General features: G+C 41.8%; 3 protein-coding genes across 5 annotated transcripts; 1 reads left to right on the top strand and 2 right to left on the bottom strand.

Annotated features, from left to right (window-relative positions):
• Positions 1 to 555: 555 nt before the first annotated feature.
• Positions 556 to 6,142, bottom strand: si:ch211-117n7.7 (Monoacylglycerol lipase ABHD12-like). Its single transcript, XM_018681022.2, has 13 exons — positions 5,921 to 6,142; positions 3,776 to 3,891; positions 3,584 to 3,689; positions 3,339 to 3,458; positions 3,178 to 3,208; positions 3,028 to 3,073; positions 2,632 to 2,761; positions 2,185 to 2,222; positions 2,012 to 2,091; positions 1,831 to 1,913; positions 1,239 to 1,317; positions 1,000 to 1,121; positions 556 to 904 (listed from the first exon to the last, which is right to left on the bottom strand). The coding sequence occupies exons 1-13, from the start codon at positions 6,010 to 6,012 to the stop codon at positions 883 to 885; spliced, it is 1,065 nt and encodes a 354-aa protein (XP_018536538.1). The 5' UTR covers positions 6,013 to 6,142; the 3' UTR covers positions 556 to 882.
• A 167-nt stretch (positions 6,143 to 6,309) lies between these two features.
• mocos (molybdenum cofactor sulfurase) lies at positions 6,310 to 13,869 on the bottom strand. Its single transcript, XM_018681020.2, has 15 exons — positions 13,217 to 13,869; positions 13,045 to 13,134; positions 12,905 to 12,971; positions 12,173 to 12,799; positions 12,001 to 12,077; positions 11,667 to 11,866; positions 10,843 to 10,959; positions 10,372 to 10,755; positions 10,119 to 10,281; positions 9,925 to 10,012; positions 9,409 to 9,533; positions 8,151 to 8,247; positions 7,859 to 8,000; positions 7,659 to 7,763; positions 6,310 to 7,572 (listed from the first exon to the last, which is right to left on the bottom strand). Exons 1-15 carry the CDS (start codon positions 13,326 to 13,328, stop codon positions 7,468 to 7,470), a joined length of 2,499 nt encoding a protein of 832 aa, XP_018536536.1. The 5' UTR covers positions 13,329 to 13,869; the 3' UTR covers positions 6,310 to 7,467.
• A 2,032-nt stretch (positions 13,870 to 15,901) lies between these two features.
• Positions 15,902 to 27,657, top strand: zgc:110045 (uncharacterized protein LOC664755 homolog). 3 transcript variants are annotated; one of them, XM_018681045.2, is made up of 14 exons: positions 15,902 to 16,479; positions 17,536 to 17,576; positions 18,982 to 19,100; positions 19,252 to 19,275; positions 19,385 to 19,417; positions 19,507 to 19,623; positions 20,719 to 20,850; positions 21,261 to 21,389; positions 22,635 to 22,724; positions 23,371 to 23,412; positions 23,852 to 23,927; positions 24,862 to 24,914; positions 25,935 to 26,104; positions 27,258 to 27,657. In XM_018681045.2, exons 3-14 carry the CDS (start codon positions 19,023 to 19,025, stop codon positions 27,292 to 27,294), a joined length of 981 nt encoding a protein of 326 aa, XP_018536561.1. In that variant the 5' UTR covers positions 15,902 to 16,479; positions 17,536 to 17,576; positions 18,982 to 19,022; the 3' UTR covers positions 27,295 to 27,657. The 3 variants fall into 3 exon arrangements, with proteins under 3 accessions (XP_018536561.1, XP_018536557.1, XP_018536560.1); XM_018681041.2 differs by having other exon boundaries at positions 26,424 to 27,657; XM_018681044.2 differs by lacking the exon at positions 23,371 to 23,412 and having other exon boundaries at positions 26,424 to 27,657.
• The last annotated feature ends 215 nt before the right edge of the window (positions 27,658 to 27,872 follow it).

Below are 27,872 nucleotides of genomic sequence, written 5' to 3'. Positions count from 1 at the left end.
TAAAAATGTAATTTAACACAGAAAAAGTGAGATATGAAATCGAAATTCTGATATTTGCATCCATCAAACTCTCTGTTCGTCAGAGTTTGTAGAGAAATCGTGCACAGCTACAATTCACAGAGGACGTTTAATAATCAAGCTTGTTTTGTGGAAAGTTTGAGAGTGTAATTTCTCTGTAGTTACTGTAGGTTTCCTCATAAATCTTTAAATTCTGGTTTCATAGGAGAACCCAGGTGGTTGGACAGATTCCTAACTTAATCCTAGATACTGAACTTTCTTTATTCTGTCTGTTTTAGTGATTTTGTTATGTTTTTAGTCATTTTTCCTACTTTATTTGCCTTGTTAACTGACATTTCATCTTTTTTTCGTATCTTTTATTGCTTTGTTCTGATTTTGTATGAACACTGCACTTTGTAACTCTGCTTTAAAAAGTTCTATATAAATAAAATTATTTGTATTATTATTTATTGGGACTTTAGTAGAGGTAAAGAAATGTTATGTGAACTCTACAGTGGGTTAGAGTTTGACCAAAACACAAACATGATGAACTGCTGGTTCACAGGAAGTATCATAAGATTTATTGTAATAAACTGCAATAACAAATAAACTGAGATTATTTTAATAATATATGAGAAAGCGATATATATATAGGGCGTCTACTGTAGTAACATCTCATCCTGATACGTTTAGATTTTTCCTCTGTTAAATCAGAATAAATCATTTTCAGATTTGATAAAAGTGACTGTAACTGATTTAAAAACAGCAACTTTGGCATCCATTCTTAAATTAACAAACGATTAATACAAACATTCTACAATACAGTAAACAGTGAAATAAAATGCATGTGGCAGTTTGTCCTGTTTCAGTCGTCTCTCGCTCACGTTACAGCGACAGCACAAACTTCCTGCAGAGGAGAAACAGGATGAGAGACACGTGTTGCAGAAATAAAACAGACCATTTCTAATCACGTCAATCCTGATCAGTGACGTGTTCTCTCACTTTATGATGTCGGGCAGATGGGCGTCTCTGTATAAGCCGTTGTGCAGATACCCCAGAGAGCCGTCGAATGACACCAGCTTGACTCGCTCGGCATTCTGGGCGCTCACCGCTACCTCGTACATCTGGGAGAGGAGAGAGCAAAGAAAGTTCAGTCCTCCTTAAACAGGAGGTTATCCCAGAGAAGACATTCAGCCATAAGGACAACACTGCCTGAGTTTACTTTGTCTTAGATGAGATACCTGCTGAGCAATCTGAATGGGAACTAGGTGATCGTCCTCTGAATGGAGGAAGAGTATCGGGCTTTTCATTTTCTTCAGACTGCAGAACCACAAAAAAACACAGATTAAACCAAAACTGATGTTTTTAAATCTTATTTTCATGTGTTTTTGGATGATGAAATGATCGACGGGAACAAAAATCTCTGGAATTGCAAGAACAGAATCACTGCCAGACTCCATCAACAAAAACAGGAATTTTACAGCACAGAGGAGAGAAGCTGATGGAGTAACACAGTTAGTTTGTTTGTGTTACTGTGTGGTGTTTTTCTTATGTAATGGATCTGAATGCTTTTTCCACCACTGAAAGTCACACAACAACACAAACACACTGACAGATGGAGGCAGTGGTATTCCAGCAGCTCCTGTGGTCTGCTCAGTAAAATTGCTCTTCGTGTCAATGGAGTCTGGTACTGATGCCGTTCTTGTAATTCCAAAGATTTTTGTCCCTATCAGTCATTTACACCCTAACAAACAATATTTTAAACTGACCAATGATGATATTATGCATCAGGAAATATTCTGACTGCTGCTGCCAGCTCTTCATTAAACTTACTTTTCCTCAGTGGGGAAGACGACCTTGTTATCTGCCCACGGCTCTGGGAACAAGTACCCAGTGCCTGGAAGTTTCCAGTAATACTTTAAACAGAAAGGAATAAAATATTTCCAGGTTATGTGTAATGTAGTAGCAGCCATATTAAATAAACAAATCCAGTATCAAACGTGGTCAAGTTTACCCAAATAAAAGGATTAACTGGAATCTTCTGTCGAGCGCTGTTGAACGCTCCCTCCAGGATCACACCATCACACACCACACCTGAGAAGAGAACAGGAAACACTTGTTTTGAGATGTTGGAATTATTTCCTCTTATTTCTTATTTTCCAGATTTCTCAGGTAGTAAAATCCTACCTTGCTCGACCAGTTTAACTGCAGTGTTAGTGGCCACTCTGCACAGAGATACGAAGAGCAACATCTTCAGTTTGTGTCTAATTTATTATTAAAACTAATTTGAATAATGTGAACAGTTTCCTCCTGACACTGGAAGGTTTATTGTAGCTAAAGGCAATAATTTCTTCCATGAATGAATCAGTTGTTTGGAATAACTGTAAATTAAATAATAATAAGCAGCTCATTACAACTTTTCATAAACCTGTAGGTGATTTTTTTTAAGTGCGTTGCTCACACTTACAGTTTCTCCTGTTTCTACTAAAACTGAATTATTGAATATGGTGAGATCTGCCAATCTAATCAATCAGACATGAACAGCAGAAGTGAAGCGTTTACAGTGAACATTTGAAACAGTTGCTACAACTTTGACTTTGAGTAAATTGAGACTGGGAGTCGTCTCCTGCTCACCCGGTGCCCAGAGAGTGTCCCCAGATGACGACCAGGCTGTTTCCACTGCGTGCTTTGACCCAGTTGTACAAGTAGAGGGCATCAGTGGTCAGACCGGCCTCAGTCGGCTCCCCGGTGGAGTCTCCAAACCCTGCCAGAGTTCCGCACATCAACACACAGCTGCTCTGCTCGGCCACAAGGTGGCAGTCACACAGAGGAAAACCTGCTCTAGACCCTGACCTAAACTTGAACTGCTCTCTTTTACAACAACTGCATTAGTCTACAGTGATCGTACGGCTGCAGATGATATTAAATCAATGTGAGGAGGTTGTGTATTACAATCAATAAGAAGGGAACGAAGCGTGGAGAGGGAATACATGTTTAAAAGAGGAGTCATAAATCTTCATTTGCACCAACCTCTGTAGTCAGGCACCAGCACGTGGTAACCAAGTGCACTCAATACCTGTTGACACATAACGCTTATTTGTCATCAGAATGGCTGCTGTGACTTTCATATCTTTATTAGACGGCCAGAAGATTAATATGTTTGTGCTGGTGATCACTCACTTTTGCCACTCCCACCCGATGAGTGGCTGCCCTGTTGGAATGATTCACAAACACAAGCGACGATAAATTGGTGTTTTTCCACCCCTCCCCAAACAAAAAAGATATGCACTTTTACTCTCTGCATCTTCAGGAGCCGACAATAAAACAAATGCTTTATTTACCGTGTGCCAGTGTTCCCATGAAGATATATGAAAACCGGACTTCCATCGTTTAAAGCGTTCTGGTACCACGCCAGATCCTTCCCCTGTGCCTCTTTCCACTGACTTTCAGGGACTGTGTGCCTTCAACAGTTCAAAACAACACACAAACTGATAATGAGATCATTCAAAAACACAGGTGTCGTCCTTCTCTCTTGGCCTTTTATGCTGGGTAAAGAAAATAAATGTTGACCTTAGTTTATACTCACCATACGCCGAGGGAGATTCCCTCCTCTGATGTTAAGTACATGTTGATGGTGTGATTAAGGGAGAGATCAGCGGGTCGGCCAAGGTCGATGAAGAACGGCACCCTGACTACAAACAGGGAGAGGAGAGGTTTATAAGTGAGCAACCTGAGGATTTACAGTACTTCCATGAGGCAGATGGGGGTATTCACTTACCTCTGTGAGTGTAAACAAGGTGCTGGATTAATTCTGGGAGGGTTCTGAGCGAGAAAGGCAACAAAATAAAGATAACAAAGGCGGCCAATAAGCCTCTTTTCAGCCACCATCCTGACCTGAAAACAAGCAGAGAGAGAGAGAGATTAAAAAACCCATCGTGACGACCAACTATGACGAGTGTCACAGCAGCAGATCAATGCTAAAGCATCGCTGAGAAAGTTTCACTCCTGACTCTCCTCTTCACCTACTTTACATCTGACCTCAGCTCTACCTCTGCTTCGACTCAGCTGCAGAAGTTTTTGGATGACTCAAGAATAATGAGGTGCATCAGGACGGGTGAGGGTGTGGAGGACAACTTTGCTGAGTGGTGGAAAAAGAACCACCTGTAGCTGAATGAAAGTAAAACTTGAGGTGGAGAAAGACTCTTCTGACCCTGTTGACAGCAGCAGAGGTACATAGGAATCTGGCCACCGGCCCATTGGCATGTACAACGCAGCTCTGCACATGTCCCCCCAGTCTGTGGTTGCAGCATTAATATGGAAATATTAATATGGAGGAGAGGAACTGAATAATCTAGTAAGGACAGCAGGCTGTCATTGGAGTCAGTCTCCACTCCCTGAAGGCAACAGCAGAAAAGAAGATGCTATTCAGACTATCGCCAATTAATGGACAACACATCCCACCCCCTCCATTAACACTCTAATCAGCCAGACGAACCCTCTTAGTCCAAGACTGATTTCTCCAGGCTGCTCGAGGGGAAACATATAGGAGGTCATTTATTCCAGCACCCATCAGACTGTCGCCTCATCTGTTCAGAGTTAATACTTAAACTTTAATATTCACTTCTAGAAGATGTCAGAAAGCTCATACAAGCTCATGGACTTTTAATGAATGTTTAACTGCAGTGTGATGTAACGAAGCCTTTGGTTTAGTGGACAAACACTCTGCAGGAAACAGGTGTCTGCTTTTGTCACAGCAGGTGTCACCAACAGCGCTGTCTGGTTAAAGGATAACTCAAAGATTTTTTAACCTGGGCCTTAAACTCTTATGTATTTGGGTGTAAATGACTGATGATTGATGGGACAAAAATCTTTGCAAGCGGTGCAGTTTTGAGCAAGAATGATGTACCCAGAAAGTTTCTAAACGGCTATAATCAAAGCAATTTGTCAGCCTCAAAATAGTTGACTAAAAGTGGTTGTTTTTGCCACTGACAGGCTCAGATTGTTATAATAAATGTCTGACAGTATCATGGATAGGATTCCTACAGAGATAGAGCTTTTTATTTAAGAGTAAGATCCTTTTTGTTTAACCAGAAACACAAGTTTTATTGCTCTGTTCAAAGCCACCAGACTCCATTGACAAAAACAACAATTTTACTGAGCAGAACACAGGAGTTGCTGGAATACCTCTGCCTCCATCTGTTAGTTTGTTTGCGTTATTGTGTGGTACTTCCATTTATGTAAAGGATCTGAACACTTCTACCACCACTCAAAGTCACACAATAACACCAAAAAACTGACAGATCAGAGCAACAACTCCTGTAAAATTGCTGTTTTTGTCAATGGAGTCTGGTAGCAACAAAAGGGCTGTTTCTAGTTAAACAAAAAGGATTTTACTCTTTAATAAAAAGGTCTGTCTTTGTGGGAATCTTATACACAGTGTTGTCAGACACTTCTAATAACAATCTGAGCCTGTCAGTGGCAAAAACAAGCACTTTAGTGGACGTATGTTTACATGGACAACTGCACCGTTTGTTTACATTGCACCAGATGTTTATCAGTGGCTGGGTGCACTGTTCTTGCTCAATACTGCACCGATTCCAAAGATTGTTTTTCCCTATTAATCATTTACAGCCAAAAACATGGGGAAATAAGGCCCAAATTCACAAACCTATGAATTATCCTTTAGTTTAACTCTATTTACATTTTCCAGCAAAGTTCGATCAATAAATCTCCAAAAACACTCTAACAAAGCTGATGAGGAAGATGGTATTAACATGGACGCTGGACACAGACCTGCTCCACCTATCTAGGTCACCAAAATGTCAACTAAACCCACAACAAAGCAACACAAGTAACTGACACACAACCGCCCCCTCCACAGTTATGTTAACGGTTAGTGAAGTAAGCTAGCCGGCTAACTCACGATGTCCCCTCCTTCCTCTGGGCTCTGTCACTCCTCTGAGCTTCACTGACACCGGAAGATGAATCAGTCTGTTTAACGGACCTTCTCTTCATTGTCTAACGTCAGTATTTAAATAAAATAATAATAATAATATAGTTTCAAACGTCTGGCAAAGTCAAACGGTTTTTCTGACGGTTCGTTGGCTGCTAGCAAAACTTTGATCAAAGTACAGTTTAATTCCGCGAGGAAAGGGCGTTATCCGGGATTGTTAAGGTAGCACGGCTATATATTTCACGTTTATTACGCAGCACAATATACGTTGCGCATGGCGCCACCTTAAATACAATATAATGTATTGCCTAATGTTTAAGAGCCAAAGTCCTGATCCTGGAAAAATAAGTTTCTTACACTGCAATTAAAACGGGCTTTATTGCACAAATAACAGCATGAAAATTAAATATGGAAATATGCAGTGTGTGCCTTAATTGTGGACTTGTTTTAAGTCTGCTAGGATTAAAATAAAGTTTTATTTAATTAAAAGAAAACCATGTATTTTGCAAGGTGCATGAAATCTATTCAATTCATCTATAATTTAAAAAAAAATGAATAAATAAAACACATAACAAAACAAAGCCTCGCTGATTGGAAACAATTCTAAAACTCTGCAGCAACAATCATCGTCTGAGTGCAAGTACAAGAGGTAGAGATTAGTAACATATTAAAGGAAAAACCAGAATAAATGAGTCACTGAAGGGACTGATGAGTGTGGAAATTATGTGAATCGTACCTGTGATGGCCAACGACACTTAACACAGGCGTTTCCTTTCATTTATCTTCCAGTTTTATGTTTGGTTCAGCTTTTCTTTGCTACTAGCGGCACAAAATCTCAGGATGCACAGCAGCCACCTCACACCTCTAGGACCAATTTTACTGTCAGACACTGACAGATCAGTTAAACACATTCGTACTTTATGTGCAAGCATGTCACTCCAAGCATATCATTTCTGCCGGCCAAGAACCTTAGAGCTTCTTGGGGAAATATAAAAGTTCTACCTCAAATTATTGCTCTTTCATAACATATTATGTCCAATTCAGCACTGGGAGCAACTGAGTGTCTGGTAGAGTTCTTTTTTTTTTTTTCATTACTGGGAACAATATGTTTCAGGTTTCTGGCAGCAGTGACAGAGGTGTTGTGGTTGGAATAAACAGCAATATAAACATCCACAGGGAGGTTAACATAATCATAGCATCAAGCCTTACATGTTTTAGCTAAAATAACAGCAAGAAATCCAAATTATAATTGTTCCATGCAATTAACACTTCACATCTACTTTACTGGATGCATTTTAAGAAGCTAACTGTGGGAAAAAAGTGAACAAATCTCATTATTTTCCTGTCAAAACAAACTGGTATGAAAGGAGACAAAAGGCACCGGAAGAATAAAAGAGCAGCATCTATAGAAACTGCACACAGTGCATGACAGGTGATCTTTACGTGCAGAAACGACCTCTCAGGACAGAAGATGTGACCGAAATAAATAAAACAGGACGCTGACACAGGCGACCACTTCAAGGACTGTGTGGCTCTGGATGTACAGGCGAGCCAGCAGAGAGGAAGGCAGCTGTAGGGGACTCCTGTGGTAGCTGATGGGTCAGGTACACACCAAAAGTCACCTGAAAATTCACAAAATAAAAGGCAAAGTGATTGTTTTCTTCACGTACATGTACACATGCATTACATCTATTTGTTGTTGACTGACCCTCCCGCCGCGGTGAGCAGACAGGGACATTAGCGGCTCTTTTGTTCTGGTCCCAGTTTGCTGGTCTACTCCAACCATCTGGCAGCGTCCACACTGACCTCCGACCTTTGGGTTAATCACAGAGAGCACATTCATTCTGGAGAAATCCGCCCTTCAGTGCATCTGAAGATTTCACCATTTATCTCAAAGCGTCAGCTCACCACGAACCGAGTGTTGCCAATAATCAAGTGTGACCAATTATCTTCCTCGAATGGCTCTACTCCAGTGATGACTAAATTGGCTCGGAAGCGGCGAATGAGATTCTGTGTGTCAAGGAGCTGATCGCCCTCAGAATAGTCCTGCCTGAGAAAAGGCAATGTGGAAATTGCATGTTAGTTTGCCACTCTGAGAAAATTATCCACTGTGATGTAAATGCGCGGGGGGCGTCAACGCATCCTGATGTTTTTCACTGGAGCGCTGCATATTTTGAATAACACATCATGTGTTTCAAACCTGCTGCTCATTTGTTTCTGAATGAGCTCCACACTGGCTCGGTTGATCATGAGATACTGAGCTTCATTCACCAGGGAGAGGGACGCGGAGGTGGCAGCTAGAAGGGAAAGACTTTAGATTACCCCAGTGATTTATTTGATTTCTGCAAGACTTTATGATCTCTGGTTTGTACCCTGTGCACTCCCAAAGAGACGGCAAATTGAGATTCTAGTGTAATACAGAGGGTGGAAAAGATGGGACTTCTTTGTAGATTCTTCAAAATTGATCAAAATGTGCACTCACAATTCAACATACGTGTAACTTGAAATGCTCCTACTACGAGTGAATACGTGAGTAAACTCCATGTGCTGAGAATCGAAAGCTCCAGAAGAGTTCAAAACATGTTCTTCTAAATATGATACAATGCATTTTATTTAGCATTTTATTTTTCAGAGTTATCAGTGTGTAGGTCGGTTTGGTCAACTCTGCATTCATACTACAGCCCTTTATTTATTACTTTCAGCTGCTTCATCCATTAAGACATTAATTACAGCTTTAGTTTAGGCTATGCTAATTATCTTAGCTGACTGCTTTAATCATTTATTCATTTCTTTTAGCTATTTCAACTATTTTATCAAACTATTTCAACCATGTAGACATTATGTTTTTAGGTATTTCAACCATTTAGCCTTAACTTTAGGCTTTTTTAACCATTTTAGTTGAATATCTTAACTATTGGGCCTTAACTTTTAGCTATGTAGCCATTTTAGCAAACTATTTTAACAATTTAGCCTTAACTTTAAGCTAGTAGTTTCAACTTCCCTGCTTGCTAATAGCCTTTAGCGCTGTCAATCGCTACAGGTGGTGTTTAGGTATTACAGCTGATCCTACAAAGGGATATTTTTTAATGAAATTGCAATTTCTATTTTCTAAAATGAGTCACAATGTAATAATAATCTTATAATAATCTTTCCACCTACCTGGAGTACAGGTAGCCCGCTCACACATGTCATTTATCACCTAAACTCAGCCTCAATTTCTCATTTTCTAATATTCAAATTAATGCTCTGCAACAGAGAACTTGCAGAAGCAGAAAAAGATTACATTTCCAGATTCCAAGAAACCAGCAGGAGGGAATGCAAGGTCACAGCCACAACAACCGGGGTGGTATTAGCAAGAAATGTGACCTTGCATCGCTCATGTACAGTGTAGCAGATAAATTCAGGGTAAAAGAGAGAAGAGAGGAGCCAGGGAGGGAAGGTGAAATGCTCACATATACCTCCACTCGGCCTCTTCTTCATGTCTCGGGTGAAATAAGGACTTTGTCTTATCAGGCGGCATGGCTGTCCAAGGAAGTCTGAAAGCCATGATGCAGCCTCATCCCCACAGTCGACAGTCTCCACCCTGGGGGACGGAGGAGGATTATATTCAGGAGGCCCTCGGGGGAAATCTACAGAGTTTGATGCTGCTTACTATTTGGTGCGACATCTAATCCAAGAATCACTGGATGAACCTTTTTTTTTTTTATATCTTCTGACTCGTAATGCGGGTATCTGTCAGAGAACGTTAATATCATCTCTGGCTCATTGTTTGTTTTTCCATTAAAAATAATAAAACAAACACAGGAATTTTATATGAAATTGAGAGAAGGAGGCCACCCGTCGTAGAAAAGCAGTGTCAGGAACAATGGAGGGAGAGAAAGCATTGATATGAGTGAAAAATATGGAACAAATGATATGTGTGACAGCATTTCCTGCAGCTGCTTCCCTCAGATGTTTTAACATTGCCAGCTCACCTGTCACCACAAACTTTACTCTGACACACCCGATGGCTCGTGTGCTTTCGAGTGCTGTTTTCCAAGGGAACAGAAATGGTATCCATCCCTGCAGGGCAATGGGAGGGAAAAAAAGGAGAATTTTAAGCAGAAAAAAACAACAGATTTTTTTTGGTGAATGAGCATATTTATTTCCCACAAACTCGCCGACTGACCTGATGCCTGCAGGAGCAATTTGTTCGAGGGGAGGTGGACTTGTGGGCGAATGAGGCATAAACGTGTCTCTCTCTTCTGACTCAGACAAACGCCGTTTCCATTCACCACCATCCAGCCTCTGTCATATAGTAAACCCTGTGGTCCCACTGGCCAGTCGTGGACCTGCATGAATAAGAGCACAGAGTCAAATCAAAGCAGAGAGGCATGGAAAGAAAAAAGGGTCGGAAAGATATGGTTGTGTTGTGCTCAAACCTCAAATGCTCCACATGATTTGATGGGATATATGTAGATGTTGGTGAGAGTATAAGCCTCCCTGTGGCTGTTTCTGTGTCCAAATCCCGTCAGTGATGCTTCTGTGGGCTTCCTCTCATCTACTTTATTTACTTCTCCATTGGTAATTCTGATGGGGGGATCTTCCTTTGAGCCCCGGGACGTTGCTGCTGCTGCTGTGGTTGTTTTTAGCTTCTCCAGCCTCGCTTGATCCACCGAGACCGGTTTCTCCACGAAGCACTCGGCAACAAAGTTCAGGAACTTTTGACAGTCCTCAAACGTCGACATGTAGCCGAAGGACACGCGGACCGATCCGGTCGGCTGGCCGTCCACCAGGTCGATGCTGTCTCCACAGACGTGGCCGGACTCGGGAAAAAAAGAAGATGACAGCGTTTTTTTTTTAAATTCTAGCTAACAGGCTTTGACATTTTTTCCTGTTCCTTGATCCCTCACCTGCAGGTTTCTCTTCATCTGCTGATTGGTGATGCCGAGGAAGGACTGACAGGCGCCGGTGTTGCAGAAGCAGCCAGTGCGCAGGTGAATATTGTACAGACCGGCCATTCTGTCCACCTGAGGTCAACAAAATGAACTGGTTTAAACTTCATTAGCACTGCTTTTGAATCAACTGTTCATCTGTTGCTATTAGCATTTTAGCTGACTGTTTCAACCACTTAGCCATTACTTCTGTTATTTCAACCATTTATCCATTACTATTAGCTATTTTAGCCATCTTAGCTAATTAGTTCAACCATTTAGCCACCACTTTAAGCTATTTAGCAATTTTAGCTAACTATTTTGACCATTTAGCCATTAGATTAACTATTTTAACCATTTTAAATCATTTATACCATTTAATTTCAACCACATGGCCCTTACTTTTAGCTATTTTGACCATTTTAGCTAACCACTTCAACCATTTAGCCATTACTCTTAGCTCTTTAACCCCTGTTTGTTAATATTTTGACCCTTTCAGCCTTTATTTTAACCAATTAGCTGACCATCTAACCATTATCTCACAATAGGAGCCATTTATCCATTACTTGTAGTAGTCTAATTTAACCATTTAGCCATTATGTTAAGCTAATTGTTCAACCTCTCTGCTTGCTAATAGCTTTCATGCCTTGTCAATAACAACAGGTGGTGTTCAGGTATTACAGCTGATCCTACAAAATATATTTCATTTTTTAAACTAAATGAATTGGTTTAATCCTCACCAGCCCTGCTTTTGCATAAACACACAGTAATGAAACAGAAATAATCTGTTTCCTTTAATGTACCTGAGAATACCCGATGATCTGTCCGTGAGAATCGATGAGGTTGAAGTTTAGGATTGCGCCCTGTGTGCTTGGACTCTCAAACTGGCCTTCAGTGTATATCTGAGCCACCGGTCGCCTGTTGCCATGGCAAAGACTTGACAGCAGCATGTAAGTGTAGCGTGCCAAGCCGAACGTGTGCTGTTGGATGTTGTGCATGCCCCCTGAAGGCAACAAAAAACAGATAAAGAGGGGATGCTGTTGACGTTACCCTGCAGCAGATTATCACTGTGAACAGCTTGCATATGCATCATGACTTTGTGAGTTTATTCATGTTTTTAATGCTTTGCTGCAGCACCTGTGATCTTGTGCAGAGCTTCAAAACTGTGATTTAGAGCAATGATGTCCAAGAAAGGCACAGTCCCGTCTTCAAACCTGTGTGAAAGAAAACAATGCACTCAGAGAGAGCTGTGGAGCAGCTGTGAGTTCAGAGTATATCTAGGATTTGGCAGGTTTTTACAGTACTTTACCTGTCAGAAATGTTTGCCGAATGCACATAATAATCTTCCCCAGAAAGGTAAGCTGCTGCTGTGCCTCCTCCAAAATAAGTCTTTTTTAGTATGCCTGCTGCGTCGTTTCGGACGAGAAGGGCCCCGAGCCCTGTGGGGAAGCCAAACATCTTGTAGAAGGAGATGGGAATGAAATCAGCGGGGCAGTCCTGTAGGTTTAGAGGGGAACAGCTGACATGAGAGGCGGCGTCGAGCAGCACAAACCAGCGGCCTCGGTGGTCGCACGCTGGGTAGAGGCGTCTCGCCTGGATGCCTCTCGCATGGCTGAGGGGATACTTCCTGCCTGAGAAGTTGCTCTGTGCCGGGTAGCAGAAGAGATGTGGAGTCTGGCAAATAACATCTTCACCCTGAGCCTCTTCCTTCGCCCTGTTGTCCACCTCCTGTGGGGCAACAGGGAGGGCAACTCCCCCCCGGGCAGAGGCGACCCCTCGTATGCCAACTACAGAGGTATGGCCGTCAGTGAGGTAGCTGAAGAGGCTCTGCGGGCTCCAGGGGAAACTCTCAGCCACTAATTTAAGAGCGGCTGTGCAACCAGAAGTGAAAATCACAGAGTACTCCTCAGGGGTGGTGTTGAAATGCTGCAATACCCTGTAAGAAAACGCCTTTTTTTTACTCATTTAAACCAGCAGAGTACAATTCAAAGGAATCACAATGCACATTATAAAAGCCTGTGAGGGTCTGAATAGACTTCACCTGTATCTGACCCTCTCTATGGTGTCATGTGTCAGTCTGCTGCTGGGGCTGTGGCTGTGAGGGTTTCCTAAGAGGACAAATAACAACAATTAAAGCAAAAAAAAAACACATTAAATAACGTTTAAAGCGACTTTTCTCACCGTAAACATTCCTTGAAATGTCCAGGCAGTAGTCCCGGACCAGAGACTCAGGGTGCAGAGTCGTCCCTGCATGATCCAGATACGTTATTCCTGTTTATAAAATAAAGAGAGCAGCTGTAAGCGGCCAGCACATCCCGTCACCTCTGCTCCACAGACCGGACACGATCATTACCTTTAATCCGCCGGAACTCCTGCTCGATCACGTCCTCTAACTTCCCCCCGTAACCGTACTCACTCCAGAGCCGCTGGAAAGTTTCAAAAGTGCAAAGTTTCTGGAAATCCATCGATCCGTTTTTCTCGCTGCAGCTGCAGCAACAACAACTACTGACTTTCACCCACTGACATTTCTTTTTCTTTTCTTCTTCCTTAGCGGGGTCGAAGTCCAGGCTGAGGTCCCGCTGTTTGTTTTACTGGTTGGACAGTTACATTTCCTCCCGTTGACACATAAATAAATCACGCACAGTTGAGTTTAAGTCGATCACGTGGAGCAGGAGTCGAAATTCAGTTGTAGTAAATGCACTGTAATCATGTGACAGGCGACTTTTCCTTTATCTCCTCCCCCACACAACTACTGTCAGGAACATCGCTAAATACTGAGCAAACACGGCAAATAACACGGATAAATATTATTATTTATTATTATTACTATTATAACTGTCATTATTATCTTCACAGTTATCATTCCTACAATTATTAATATTGCTTACATCTCTATATAAAATCTGTGTAATGTTATGTTCTTTTTCCTCCCTCGCTCTCTGTCACAACCCGACCGGTCGAGGCAGATGTCGGCCCACCTCGAGTCCGGTTCTGCTCCAGGTTTTTACGTCTGAAAAGAAAGAAAAGACGTTTTTCCTCTCCACTGTCACCTAGTGTTGGCCATAGGGAAAACTGTTGGGTGATAACAGATACAGATAACAGCCCAAACTCTCTGTCGCAGTCACCCAACATGAAAACAAAAGGGCTCAACCTTCATGTGAAGCTGTTACCACGGAAACAACTCTAAGAATAAGTAAATAAATAAATGAATAAATACTTAGGAAACAAACAGAGAAAAAGAGCATTAATAAATAAAACTAGAATTACCTCCTGGTCGTGCAGTCCAGCCGCAACTTAAGTGCATGTGAGTTATGGCCAAAAATGTGTTTTGTGATGTCATTGTGACCCTTGACCTTTGACCTCTGACCACCAAAATCCAATCACTTCATCCTTGAGTCAAAGTGAATGTGTTCACCAAATCTGAAGAGATTCCGTTGAGGCGTTCCAGACATATCGCGTTCACAAGGCCAAAAAGTGTTTTGTGAGGTCACCCAGACCCTTGACCTTTGACCTCCGACCACCAAAATCCATACAGTTCATCCATGAGTCCATGTCAACATTTGTGTCAAATCTGAAGAGATTCCGTTGAGGCGTTCCTGAGATATCACGTCCACAAGACGAACAACCTGAAAACACAGGTGAGAAATGTATTTTAAATGAATGTAATCCAAAGTAAAAAAGGAACTGGCTGCTGTACATGTAATCTTAATACATGGTAATATATTTTTGTATCAGATTATATCAAAATACCAGACCTGAAAATTTTTATTAAATCATAATAAAAGAACCAAGCTCTGTTTTTTTAAAGCAAAGTATTCAAGATTCCTTCCAGTAACTGTAACTAATTACACCAACAAGATACTTCATCATTACACAAGGTACACGAAGGAGTAGATTACTTTAAAACAGCTGGTATTCAAATATCAATTAGTTCACATTAGTCCAGAGTAATGGATTACTTCAAGTCAGATTACTGCTCCTGTTGTGTTACTTAGGCTAAAATAAATCATGCATCTTTTCAGGATATTCCCTAATTTGAGAGCTACTCTGCTCTCAGTAACAGTAACTGATTACACCAAAAATCTTAGTAATCCCATTACATTGTAATCACCACTTCTTGTCCTGAGTGAGAAACAAAGTACACAGAAGGAGTAGATTACTTTAAAACTGTTTGTTCTGAATCTCATTACAAAATGTTGATTAGATCACATTATTCCAGAGTAATAGATTACTTTCTGTCAGATTACTGCTCCTGCTGTGTTACAGAAGCTAAAATAACTTATGCAAATTTTCAGGATTTTCCTAATTTGAGATGTACCCTGCTCTCAGTAACAGTAACTGATTACACCAACAAGCCTAAACAAGTAATCACTCCACAGTAATCCCATTACATCCTGCATAATCCCTGACTCTTTAATCTCATTGACACACAAGGTACATGAGAGGAAATTAGTCACGACTGATTGGTGGAGGAGACAGAAATAACTCAGGTCACGTGTCGCGTCCTTGACCTTTTTTTTTTTTTTGGTTCGCAGTTTTTAAACTTTTATTTTTACTTTTTCTGGACTTTACTTAACCTCAAATCCAAACTTTTAACCTCAGAGACGTCAAACAACAGCAGCAAAAAAAAACCCAACACATTTTCCAGGATTATCTTCATCTTCCTCTCCCTCATGAGTCCCTTTAATCACAGGAATAAAACTCAGAAGTTGCAGTGAAAATCCTCGTGGATGTAGATGTTTGATAGGCGGCCATGAGGCTCCACAGCAGCCATCATTGTCTCCGTGCGACGCGCTGAATAGTAATTAAATATGCCACTTATGCTCCACTGATTCATTTCCTTCACAATTTTGAGCCTCAGCTGAACTGAATACATTTTTCTGGGTGTAGAAGGGTTGTATTGTATCCAGTATGGCCTCATTACGAGGGGCAGAAGGGCTTGGTGTGGGGAGGGGGGAGAGAGAAGCACCCCGCGAAGACATTGTGCATTAACATCACTAAATAACTCAAACGCCACATTGTCCTCCACAGCCCCTCAATTAGTCGGGTTCCTTGTACAAAGCACCGATTTCATACAGGAGGAGGGGGGGGTTATTTTTAGAGAAAATCCGGCCCTGAGCAGGCAGGAAGCGCTCGGAAAATCTAATGAAGAACACAGCAGTCGTGCAGAGTTCTTAGTCGCAGAGCAACAAAGCTTCTCTTCACTGTGTTTTTGATGCCTGCAAAAGGCTAACCCGTCCTGTTTTCTGTTTTTTCTTTCCTTGCTCTATCTGTGCTGCGCTGGCCGGTGTCCAGGCAGGCAGAGCGCCTCTTTGCCCTGCCCTCAGGCCTCTTCTCTGGGCTTCTCCCCGTGCGGAGGAACGCCTCTCTTTGGTGGTGACAGGGAGAATTAGGCAAGAGATGCAGGTTCACTTGCCCTGCGTAGGGGCTTATCTTGGGCTAAGCTGAGGGGACTAATAGCAAAGCCAGCCTCCCTGCTCCAGCCGGTCTGAGGGCACAGGGAGCCATCTGTCCACTCTGTGGATAACCAACAAAGGGGGCAAACGCTCAGCGACGGGGCCGCTCATTTTGGACATATCAGAAATAAAGAAGAGCAGCGAGTATTCAGTGTGTGAGGTCAGTACTTTAATCATTCTTGTTGCATTACAGGCCTTTAACCGAGCCACAGAGAGCGGGGTCAGACTGCAGCCAAAACAGAAAGTTTAACTTCTAATGCAGCCTCGTTTTTATTATTATTATTATTCTGTACATTTAAAAGAAGCTAAAAAAAACCCACCATGGTTTGTTTTAATGCACTTCTCCTGACTCCCATTAGGTCGAGTTAATTTGTTTTTCTGCACTCTGCTCATGCTCTCTTAAATTCAAGAGAGAGTTTGGGCTTGAATTGACTTCACATTAAAGCAGACATGTGATGAATCTGCTGATTTGGGAGGTGGAAGCCATGCTGTAAGGCCCCACGCAGGATGTATGGATTTTTTAAAGGCGGTATTATCTGTATTATCTTGTAAAATACAACAATCTTTTCATTACAAGCAGCAGACTGTTCAAAAAAACCCTTTGTTTTCGCCTCTAATTTGAAAATATTTTCAAATGAAACTCCTCAACTAACCCACTTAGACATTGTTCTCCAATTCCCTCAAGGACTAATGCCCCGTTTTTTTTATTGTCTGAAACACATTTCTGCCTGTCAGCGCTCCGGGAGCCGGGTTCCTGTAGATTATCTGTTTTATCATGTGTATACTCGGTGGGTGCTGTTGTGCACCAGTGTTTTGTTCGGAAAGTCTTGAGTGGGCGCTGACGTGCTGGAGGTGACAGAAATGGGTCAAAAGGGTCTTAGCATTAACTAAACAAATCCTGGCCTATAGGATTAGACAGAGATGTTGCTGTTTATTTGATGTGTTCGCTGTAACTTTATAATGATACACAGAGGAGGAGGAATCGCTGGGAGTCTTGTTAGCAGAAAGACACCCTCCACTTGTTCATGATATCTTTGGATTAAGTCTTTTAGCTCGGCGCTGGAATGTGCTGGAACAATATCTCATTGTGTGTGTTTTATTTCCACGTTATCGCACTGATACTGTTGCGTTTCACTAGACGATTGTGTTGCCATCAGATTGAGCGCGCTTCAGCAAATCTCACTCATTACTGGTCTTTGTTTTCTTTTATTTTTAGGTGTGGAATGGCGGCAGGGAGCTCTGTATTCATTGGTTTGTGTGAGTATCTACGGCGGGGTCAAAGGTCATGCATTAAAGACACAGACTCCTTTATCTGTGCATTAAATATGAAGCTAAGCTATTACACTTTGGTTAGCTCTGGACGTAGCACGGCTAGCTTCCCCCCTTTGTTTCCAGCCTTGGTGCAAAGCTAAGCTAAACTAAGCTAACCATCTTTAGCTTCATATTTACCTTTTAATTAACACTAAATGTTTAAGTGTAGAGTTAAAACCCTGCAGCAGGATTGAATTAAAACTTTTTTTACCAAAGCTAACAGGTTTAGCATCAAGTCTCACGTTAAATATGAAGCTAAGCTCTTACACTTAGCTTTGGATGTAGCACAGCTAGCTTTCCTAATTTGTTTCCAGCCTTTGTGCATAGCTAAGCTAAGCTTCATATTTACCTTTTATGTAATGCTAAATGCTGAAGTGTAAATTTAACTCTGGATTAACTGGGAAACACCTCATGCGCAGTCACCAACAACGTGACACCATTTTCCCTCCTCCCTTTTGGCATCAAACCATGAAAGTCTCCAAAGTCTCAGGAAGCAGATCTAGCATGTGCGCGAAGCTAACAGGTTTAGCGTCAGGTCTCACACGTGACCTGCTACTTTTAAATGGAATTACTTCGTTTAGCAGCTGCAAATTCTTCCTCTTTTAAGGTGAAAGGATCCTCAAAACCATGATTATCTGACAGAGACGGTGACCTTGGTGCTCTACAGACTTAAAAGTCTACAGCTCAAGCTGCCCACACTGTGTCCAAGACATTCTTTATTTGTTCTGCAAATACAACGAATTGGATACACGGCCACAACAGAGCCGACACTGTGCAGCGAGAGAGACAAGTCACACACATATCACTTGATCCTCGGGCCCTCGGCGGCGGCACAAGTAGCTTCCTTTGTATCTTATCTCATCCGAGAGGAGTCACACAACTCGTATTTTAGCCGGAACTAAAGACACCGTCCCGTGTGAAGATTGCACCTAACGATAGGCTTATCTCCCCCTTCTCCCTCCGCTCATGACTGCACGATCAGAAGACAAACAACAATGGTCCACAACTCTTCAGAGAGCATCAGCCCCCCCTGATAAAAGTAGAGAAAAAAAGAAACCGGCTCCTTTTTAGCAGCACATTCTCCATAGTTAAGGTAATGATCCATAACATTTTCAAACAGAGATCTCTTTTATCGCTGCTGCAGACTGATTTAGCAAGTTCATGAGAGATTTTATTAGCAGGAAAAATCTTGTTTTTTATCTTCATATTTCCTGCAGTTTGACTGTAATAAACAGCAGAAGAAGAGTTAGCACAGGACTCTTGTATCTTGCAGAATATTTCTTTAACTTTGGAGATAATTTCCTGAATCACCTGAAATACTACAGTGCAGAAAATGTCTTTCTTTCCGCAGAGTGTTTGTGTTAAAGTTCGGGGAAAAACAACCCACAAAGGATGTCTGACAAGGAAGAAATGGCTTCAGATGGGAGTCTGAATGTTACCCTGACGTTGAGGCTGCTGATGCACGGAAAGGTAATTTGACAGAGGTGGAAATAGTTAAAACTGTCTGTAGTGTATGTTTGTAGTAATGGCCTAATGGTCTGGTAATAGCGCTGAGAAAGGATTGCATCCTGAGAGGAAAATCTCGCCACTTGTTCAAGCCTTGTTATCTTTTCATTCACAGGAAGTTGGCAGCATAATTGGGAAGGTAGATTTATTTTACTATCCATCAGCTTTTATTGATTCATACTGCTTCCATCTGTCTGCTTTTCTTCTTCTTATAAAACTAATCAAACCTCCTGTTTTCTCATTTCCAGAAAGGAGAAACCGTAAAGAAAATGAGGGAGGAGGTGAGATAATGGTGGAAACACGTACAGTTTAATGTCAGATCAATTACGACTGATCAAAGCTGGAATAATTGTGGATTTGTGTTTTCTAGAGCGGAGCACGCATCAACATATCAGAGGGATCGTCCCCGGAGAGAATAGTTACCATCACGGGGCCGACAGAGGGCATCTTCAGAGCTTTCTCCATGATCGCACAGAAGTTTGAGGAGGTACAGAAAAACAAATACACAACAAACTCTTCTGCACCTGTTTTACACAAGAATTTAAAGATGTACTATGTTATTTTTCTGCATTAAAATGTCTAAAAACGACGGATTTTCTCAAATGTTTCTGACAATTCTCAAACCTAGAGAAATCATCTGGTCGCCTGTTGATGGCATCATATCTGCTTTGCATATGTGACAGTTTTTGGTTATCAAAGTATTAAGCCTCATTTTTAAGATATACTTTTAGATCTTGGTTGTTTTTAACTATATATTTTAAGAGATTAAAGGATTTTAGTCATTAGACAGCTGGATCTGAAGTTATCAGACAAAAAAGCTGACGAAAAGTTAGCGATAGCTGAGCTTGCATCCTGCTTCTACCAAACTGCATCAGAGAAACACTGATCTTTAATATGAAGCTGCTTTATTCAGTGTTTTTACTGGATTTAATCATTGTTGTCATTTGTTTTGAAGAGGAGGAGACCTCTGAGGATAATTCAGCTCCTGGTAAAAACCGCCTGAATTTCTGGATCTTAAGTTACCAGAGAAACAAGCTAGGCTAACGTTAGCGGCAGCTGAGCTTGCAGCGACAAAACCACCTTTAGACAAACACTGATTTTTAATGTGGAACTGCTGTATTCTGTGGTTTTTACCAGATTTGATCATTGTTTCTGTTTGTTTTTGAGAGGAGGAGACATCTGTGGATAATTCATCTCACAGTAAAATCCTCCTGAACATCTGGATCCTAAACTAGCTGAGCTAACGTTAGCGGTAGCTCGCAGCCGCTCCCAGATGATTTTAACCAGCTGGTTCGTTTGTTGTTTCCCTTTAAAAACCTTGACACTAAAGGAATCCTAATGTTGGTGAAGACAACATCTCCCATGATCCCCTGCGCTACTTCACAACATCACCAAACTTTTCTTTTGTTATCGTTTTGATTGAGAGATGAAAATTACCTACTGTGTGTTTAAAGCTGAAGGACAGTGAATGCACCTTTTCTTCAGACCTGTCAAATAAAGCTGACATTCTCACAGTCTGTCAGCTGAAAAAAATAAATAAATAAAAAATAAAATAAAAACATATTTTTGAATTCTCCCTCAGGACATTACTGCAGCGATGACAAACAGCAACGTGACAAGCAAGCCACCTGTGACACTTCGCCTGGTTTTCCCAGGGAGCCAGTGTGGCTCACTGATTGGCAAAGGAGGCTCAAAGATCAAAGAGATCAGAGAGGTAGGAGTTACTTCCTTATTTTAAAAAAAATCTCTCAGGAAGTTGTTTTTCTGCACCCAAACAGGGACAGAAAACCTCCTCTGACACCTCAAGTATCAAACACTCCAGTCAAACTTTACCTTTCTCTCTTCTCTGTCTTAAAAATTGGTTGCTGCTCATGAAAATCCCACTGATTTTGCCAGTAAAGATCAGCAGAGGCTGAATACTCATTCTGCATGGACAATATTTGTGTACGCCTCTTCAAATATTGGAGCACACATTGCTATTTGGCTTGCAGCTGCTCCCTGCATGTCAAAATGTGTTCTGGGTAATTTGCGGAGTGCTTGAAACACCATTTCATTTTGGGTGATGGCGTGCTCTTTTCCAGCAATAAATAGCCTTTGTTTCCTCTGTTGTCTGGCGATGTGAAGACCACGGGCGCTCAGGTTCAGGTGGCAGGAGACATGCTGCCGGACTCTACGGAGAGGGCTGTCACAATCTCCGGCACTCCACAGGCCATCACTCAGTGTGTAAGACACATCTGCTCCGTCATGCTGGAGGTAAGTGCTGTCAGACGGCAGATGATCTTCACGTTCAGCAGCTCTGTTTAGGCGTCAGCTATGTCACAACTGTTTGGGCTGGGGTTAAAGGTATTCGAGACGTTATCAGTTTGAGTGATGTGTTACTTTTAGCTATCTATGTTATGCTAACTAGATTTCATGCACTCTCAATCACAACATGTGGTATTAAAGGATAACTTTGGTATCTTTAACCTGGGCCTTGTTTTTGGATGTTATTGATTGATTGGGGCATTTGTCCACCTTGGTGTTCGTCCACTAAAGTGTTTTTGTCTTTGACAGACTCTGATTGTTATTATTGTGTCTGACAACATTATGATAGGATTCCTACAGAGACAGAGCTTTTAAATAAAGAGTCAAACCCTTTTTGTTTAACCAGAAACATCACATCTGTATATCAGTACCAGACTCCATTGACAAAAACAGGATTTTTACCAAGCAGGAACACAGGAGCTGCTGGAATAGCACTGCCTCCATCTGTTAATTTAGTTGTGTTATTGTGTGACTTTCAGTGTTAGAAGTCGTAATCAGGTGCTTTAAATAAATAAAACTACCACACAATAACTGACAGAGGCAGCAGTAGATTAGCAGCTCCTGTGTTCCTGCTCTGTAAAATTCCTGTTTTTGTCAATGGAGTCTGGTAGTGATATATAGTGATGTTTCTGGTTAAACAAAAAGGATTTTCCTCTTTAATAAAAAATGGAATCTTATTCATAATGTTTTCAAACACTGATAATAACAACGCGAGCCTGTCAGTGACAAAAATGTACACTTCAGTGGACGTGCATTAAAATGGACAATCGCCGATTTGGCTATATGTATAAAGTCAAATCACAGTTTCTTTTTTGTTGAGTTAATTAGTTGATTTCCCCTGTAACTGCAGGAACCAGTGAAGTACAGTGCACTGTAACTGTATAAGCTTGAGGATAAAGATAAAATGGATTCCTTCATAAAATGTTGGAAAAACAACGACTTTAGATTTCTGATCAGAATCCACCTGAAAAAAAAAGAAAAAAAAGACTCCAATCCAATTCTCTATTTTCAGGTCTATTCACAGTTGCATCACATGCTTCTTCTTCTGGTTCAAGGTTTCATGTAACTTTCAACCAAATGAATAGGGTATAAAAAGATTCAGTGAGAGATATAAAAGGGGATATAAAACGCCTCAGTGCCAGTAAGAGTTCTTTTCTCTGCTGTAGCGCTGTATAAATTTTTCTGTGTCTCTAGTCTCCGCCAAAAGGAGCGACTATTCCCTATCGTCCTAAGGCCATACCTGCAGGAGCCCATGCAGTATTAGCACCACAGCACTCTGCACAAGTAAGTACCCATGTGGGGGTTATTTAGCTGCGATTTTAGCCACATAACAATTGCACAGGCTCCTTAGTTTGCAGGGTTTCAGTCTGAGTGATCATTAAGCTTATTTTTAACCATTATGCAGCAGAAAGATGAGGTAATGATCTTATTAAAAAAGTATTCAGCCAAGCTTTAATGTGTCAGCAATATGAATAACAGCCATTAACATTAATAATTCCCCTGTAGTGTGAAATCTGAAAGATGTCGTGACTGAAGCTCATGTTTTCCATGAGCTGGCCAGCAGCCGCTGCCGCCGCCACCGCTGCTGCTGCTGCTGCTGCTGCTGCTGCCCTGAATTTGGCACAGTCTGTTCTGACCTATCAGACATCTGTTTATGTTATTGGATTTCTGGCCATGGTCAAAAAGGGGGGAGAGAGGGAGACAGAGAGGGTGGGAGGGAGGAACAGCAGATGACATTTAGATGAAATTCCATCAAATCTATACACATTAGAGCTATGGACACGAGGACGGGCGATGGATTTTCAGAGATGGAGGTTTACTCTTCGCGCTCTGTGATGAATTCACTTTTCAGGTTGACATGTTTGAACATGTCTGTGCCTCTCAATCACATAACATCTCTCCCATCCACCACCCCCCCGCCCTCCCCCAGGCCTTTGCAATTCCAGGGCAGTACGCTTTTGCGCATCAAGATGTAAGTATTCTCATCTGAGAGCGACTCACATCTGCCCTAATGACCTACTCCTGCCCACTCCCTCCACCACCAACCACCAACCACTGACCACTACACCCTCTGTGTGCCCTACTACTGCAGAGATGAGAACTTCAGTAACCCTGATCTGTTGACATTACTAACTCTTAACAGTAGCAGCAAAGCATGCATTGATTTTGAAAATGAAATCGAAGCTCTTAAAGAGTTTATGATCAGTTGTAGCCTTTGTAGCCGGAGATGTGACTGTGTTTTCAGATGACTGCCACGAGAAGCCGGCATGCTCTCTGAAGGAAACCAATCTCTTCACACTGACACGTCTGTGATGTTTGTGAACTTCAGATCGGCTCTGTTTTGTAGCTGTCAGCTCCTCTGAAATAATCCAGTTTGATTGGTTAGCTCTAACTTCCTTCCTACCCTGCAGTTGACCAAGCTTCACCAGTTGGCTATGCAGCATATCCCCCTCCCTTCCCTTGGGCAGAGCAACCCTACCTTCCCTGGTACGTACCCACGGCTCCCCAGGGAAGTCCATCTATCCCTCTGTCTTCACTCCTCTTCGAATCACACCATCAAAAACACCCCCCTGTCACTTCAGAGAGGATCAAGGATGTCTCCATTCCCTCAGACTCTCTCACAGGTTTTCTTTTTGGCTTTACAGACAGAAAAATATCAAACACAGACAGAAAAAGATCAGTTATCTTTTGCATTGGTGTCTGTTTGCACCAGAATACAAAAACAACAGTGAAGTTTTAAGGTTAAGCCCAAAACACAAACTAGTTTATTATCAACACACTTTAAAGTTAGATGCTGAAATATTTATAAATCCAAAAGCGTGTTTTTGACAGATTGAAGCAGACAAAAAGAGAAAATAGAAAAAAGAAAAGAGAGAGTTTTCTGTGAGGGAAATGTGAAAAGTGACAGAAAATATTTACAGTTTTTCAGTAAATATTTAATCATTTCTCACTATTTCTCAAAAAAAAGCCCAGTTCCCCCCTCTCCAAAAAAAGTAAGATAAATAAATAAATCCTAATCTCTTGACCCCTCCATCCTTCACCTCTGCAACATGTTTCCTCCAAATCTAACACTGTCTCAGAACAGACCATCCCTGACCTCAACCACCCCCCATGTACTCATATATTTTTATTTTTACCACAACTAACTGAGAACAAAACACATTCTGATTACATTGGCAGCACTGGTGTGATAAAAACTCATTTATATTTTAAAAAGTAGCCCATCTTTTTGTAGTAATGTGTGTTGAATATGTATAAACAGTACATGTGTCTGAGTAGAGAGATTTTCCTGCCATATGCCATTTTTCATGTTCCTCATTTAACAGCTATAAACTAGACAAACTAGGGCAGCTTGTTGTGCCATGAAAGTGGAAGCCATTAGCGCCACACTGTTGTTAGCGTTCCTTGTCCTACTTTGCAGGATTGGATGCATCTGCCCCCGCAAGTTCACAAGAGCTGGCGATACCTAACGATGTAAGTGTCACATTGTTTGTGTTCCCCCAGCACCAGAAAACTCACACTGATAATCCTCAGCCACCGGCCTCATTAACACTTTGTAAGAGGACGGCTGGGATGAGGAATGTTTTTGGACTCTAGTGTTTTCACCTTCTTAGCTCCAGAGAGTAAATCCACTGTTTCTTCCTGGCTAACGTACAGCAGACACTGCTGTAGTGCTATCATTAGCAGCATTAGCTTCTTGTAGCTTGAATATTAAGGGTTTAAACAGACTATTAGTGTCTCTACTTTAGCCTTAGATAATTATATGTGATCACAGGTTAGGAAAACGTGTCTTGTATACTATCGAGCTGTGTTTGTGCTACTGACTCATCAAATTACATCGCCACCTACTGGCCTGGCTGTGTACTACTTTTGTTTTGGCAGATCAGTTTTCGTTGTCGTATAAACACTGAATTTTTTTTTAAAAAAGAAGGGGAAAAATGTTTCAATTTTTAGCAAAACTGTTTGAGTAAACAGAGGAGGAAACAGCTAACCTGGCTCTGTCCAAAGCTAACAACACCTGCTAGCATATCTTGCTAACAGAAATATGCTAGCAGGCATCATGTAAAGTGTAAAAACAGATGAGGAGTGAGCTTCATTAGAGGTGCTGGTAGATGGATTTTGTTCCCATTGGACGGAGCCACGCTACATGTTTCCCCCTGTTTCTAGACTTTGTGCTAAGCTATGCTAAGCTAACTCTCAGCCAGTGGTAACTTTATATTCACCATACAGCCATGAGAGTGATGTCAATCTTTTCATCCACATTTTAGCAAGAGATCATCCAGTTCTTTTAAAATAAACAGAGTAGGAAAGCCAGAAATCTACTGATGAAATTCTGAATATCGTTAGCTTGTATTTATAATATATAATGTATATATAATGTGGTTTTCCTCTGTCACCATGGTGGCTTCTTCCAGATGCTTTGAAAAATCTAATTCCTAAAAAAAAAAAGAAACATGAGCTGTTTTGTTATTCACATGTTTTCTTGCCTTCCAGTTTATTGGCTGCATAATTGGAAGACAAGGCAGCAAGATCAATGAGATTCGCCAGGTCTCTGGAGCTCACATCAAAATTGCCAGCGCCACTGATGGCTCAGCCATGCGCCAAGTCACGATCACGGGCTCGCCGGCCAGCATCAGCGTGGCCCAGTACCTCATCAACGCCAGGTAAGACATTACGCAGGGCGACCACGTCCAGCAGGGCCTCATGATAAGACAGCCAAACACCATGCTATTGTGTGAGGGCAGAGTTATTGTGCTCAGGGTGAGGCTGGATTTGTTCCATCTCACTGCTCCGTTCTCTTGACTGCATTAAAATCCTTAATGTCTCTGCTTTTTAACACATTCCTACTTTGATTCTTATGTTTTCTCCTCTCTCTCTCTCACCTCCCTTCTCCTTTGTCTCACCCATTCTCCCCCCTTTTTTCATTTCTCACTCCTAACCCTCCCTCATTGCTCCGTCACTACCTCCCCCCTCCTCCTCCAGCTTAGAGATGGCTAAATACACCATGCAGGCCGCTTCCTCAGCGACCCCTGTTGACCTCAACATGAGCTTCTCTCAGTCCGCCCCCACTGCCTCCACTGCTGCTACCTCTATGGCCGTCCTGGCGGCCTCCACCCCAGCCCCAACCACCATTAACGTCCACTCTCCTTCCACTTTACCAACCATCCAAAACCCGCACTACGCCGTCCCCGTTTCCAGCCTCCTCGGCATGAAAACTCTCCCCGTCCTGGTCCATCCGGCTGCCGCTTCCGGCCTAACGCAGGGTTTATCCCCTTACACCGCAAAAATGCCGACCTCCGGCGTCAAAAAATCAGAGCGGCAGAAGTTTGCTCCTTACTGATGTCTGCTTTTTAAAAAAATATTTAACATGGAGGAAGTAGGCTTAAAAACATCTTACACCGGTGTGTGTACATTTGGAATCAGGAGAGTATTAGGATCAAAACAAACGTCCTCATTAATTAAAACAGGCGACAGAGGTGAATATTAACTCAGTATTATCTTACAGAAATGCAAACAATTCCTGTGAGTATCTCAGGCTTGTATTAGTGTCCTAGAAAGGATTCATGTTACAGAGCTTTATATGAAAACAGACACCAGGAGATGTGTTCACGATGCAAAAATCGACTTAGTTTTCTACTAGTTTACAACCAGTTTTTGTTAGGAAATACGACTTAGTATGATAAAGACGTGGTGCTCTGTTGGCAGCAGGCTGTTAAAATGTCGTACAATAGAAGTCAGTGTGTTAAGTGTTTTCTTTTTTATAAGGATTGCTCCACTCTTCTGTCATATTCCCCCTCCTTTTTCCCCTCACTATAGGCTCTCATCAGTGCTAACAGGCTTGGGTGTTCTGTAGTAGAGCTGCACTGTTGCAGTTCTGATGGGATTATCCTAAAGCCACATTGGATTCTAGTGGATTTCACTCTACACAGTAATCCTGTAGAGCGGGACTGGCCCCTCTAACTAACTCATTTGTTTCTGTTGTGTTTCCTGTTTATTCTCCGACCTAAATGAGCAAGAAATGCTTCGACTTTTTCAACGTCTGAAATGGACGCTGAGCAATTATTGTAATAAATGTTTTATTCATGTGTTTTTTGGTGTGGGCCCCTCCCTTCCCCCACACCACCCTCCCTCACCCTCCTCACCCCCTCCTCCCAGACGATGCAGATTTGTTATATTTGCTGATGAAATGACTTTGAAATAAATGGGACTTTTTATGAATGCAGATTTTTGTTTGTTTGCTCTCATCTTGTTGATTTGGTTAATACTCGGTGAACCGCTAAATACATTTACTCATTTGGGAAACACTTTTATCCACAACAACTTAAAAGCGAGGCAACTTGGGGTTCAGCGTCTTGCTCAAGGACGCTTTGCCAGAGAGGAGGATTTATGCACCGTTTACGCCTGTTGTTGCTCTGTGTAACTTTGGTTTTT

The sequence above is a fragment of the Lates calcarifer genome, linkage group LG16_LG22 (assembly GCF_001640805.2).
Source record: "Lates calcarifer isolate ASB-BC8 linkage group LG16_LG22, TLL_Latcal_v3, whole genome shotgun sequence".
In the NCBI taxonomy this organism is placed as follows: Eukaryota; Metazoa; Chordata; class Actinopteri; family Centropomidae; genus Lates; species Lates calcarifer.
Note: the sequence above shows the minus strand (reverse complement) of the source record. Positions and strands in the feature narration are given on the sequence as shown.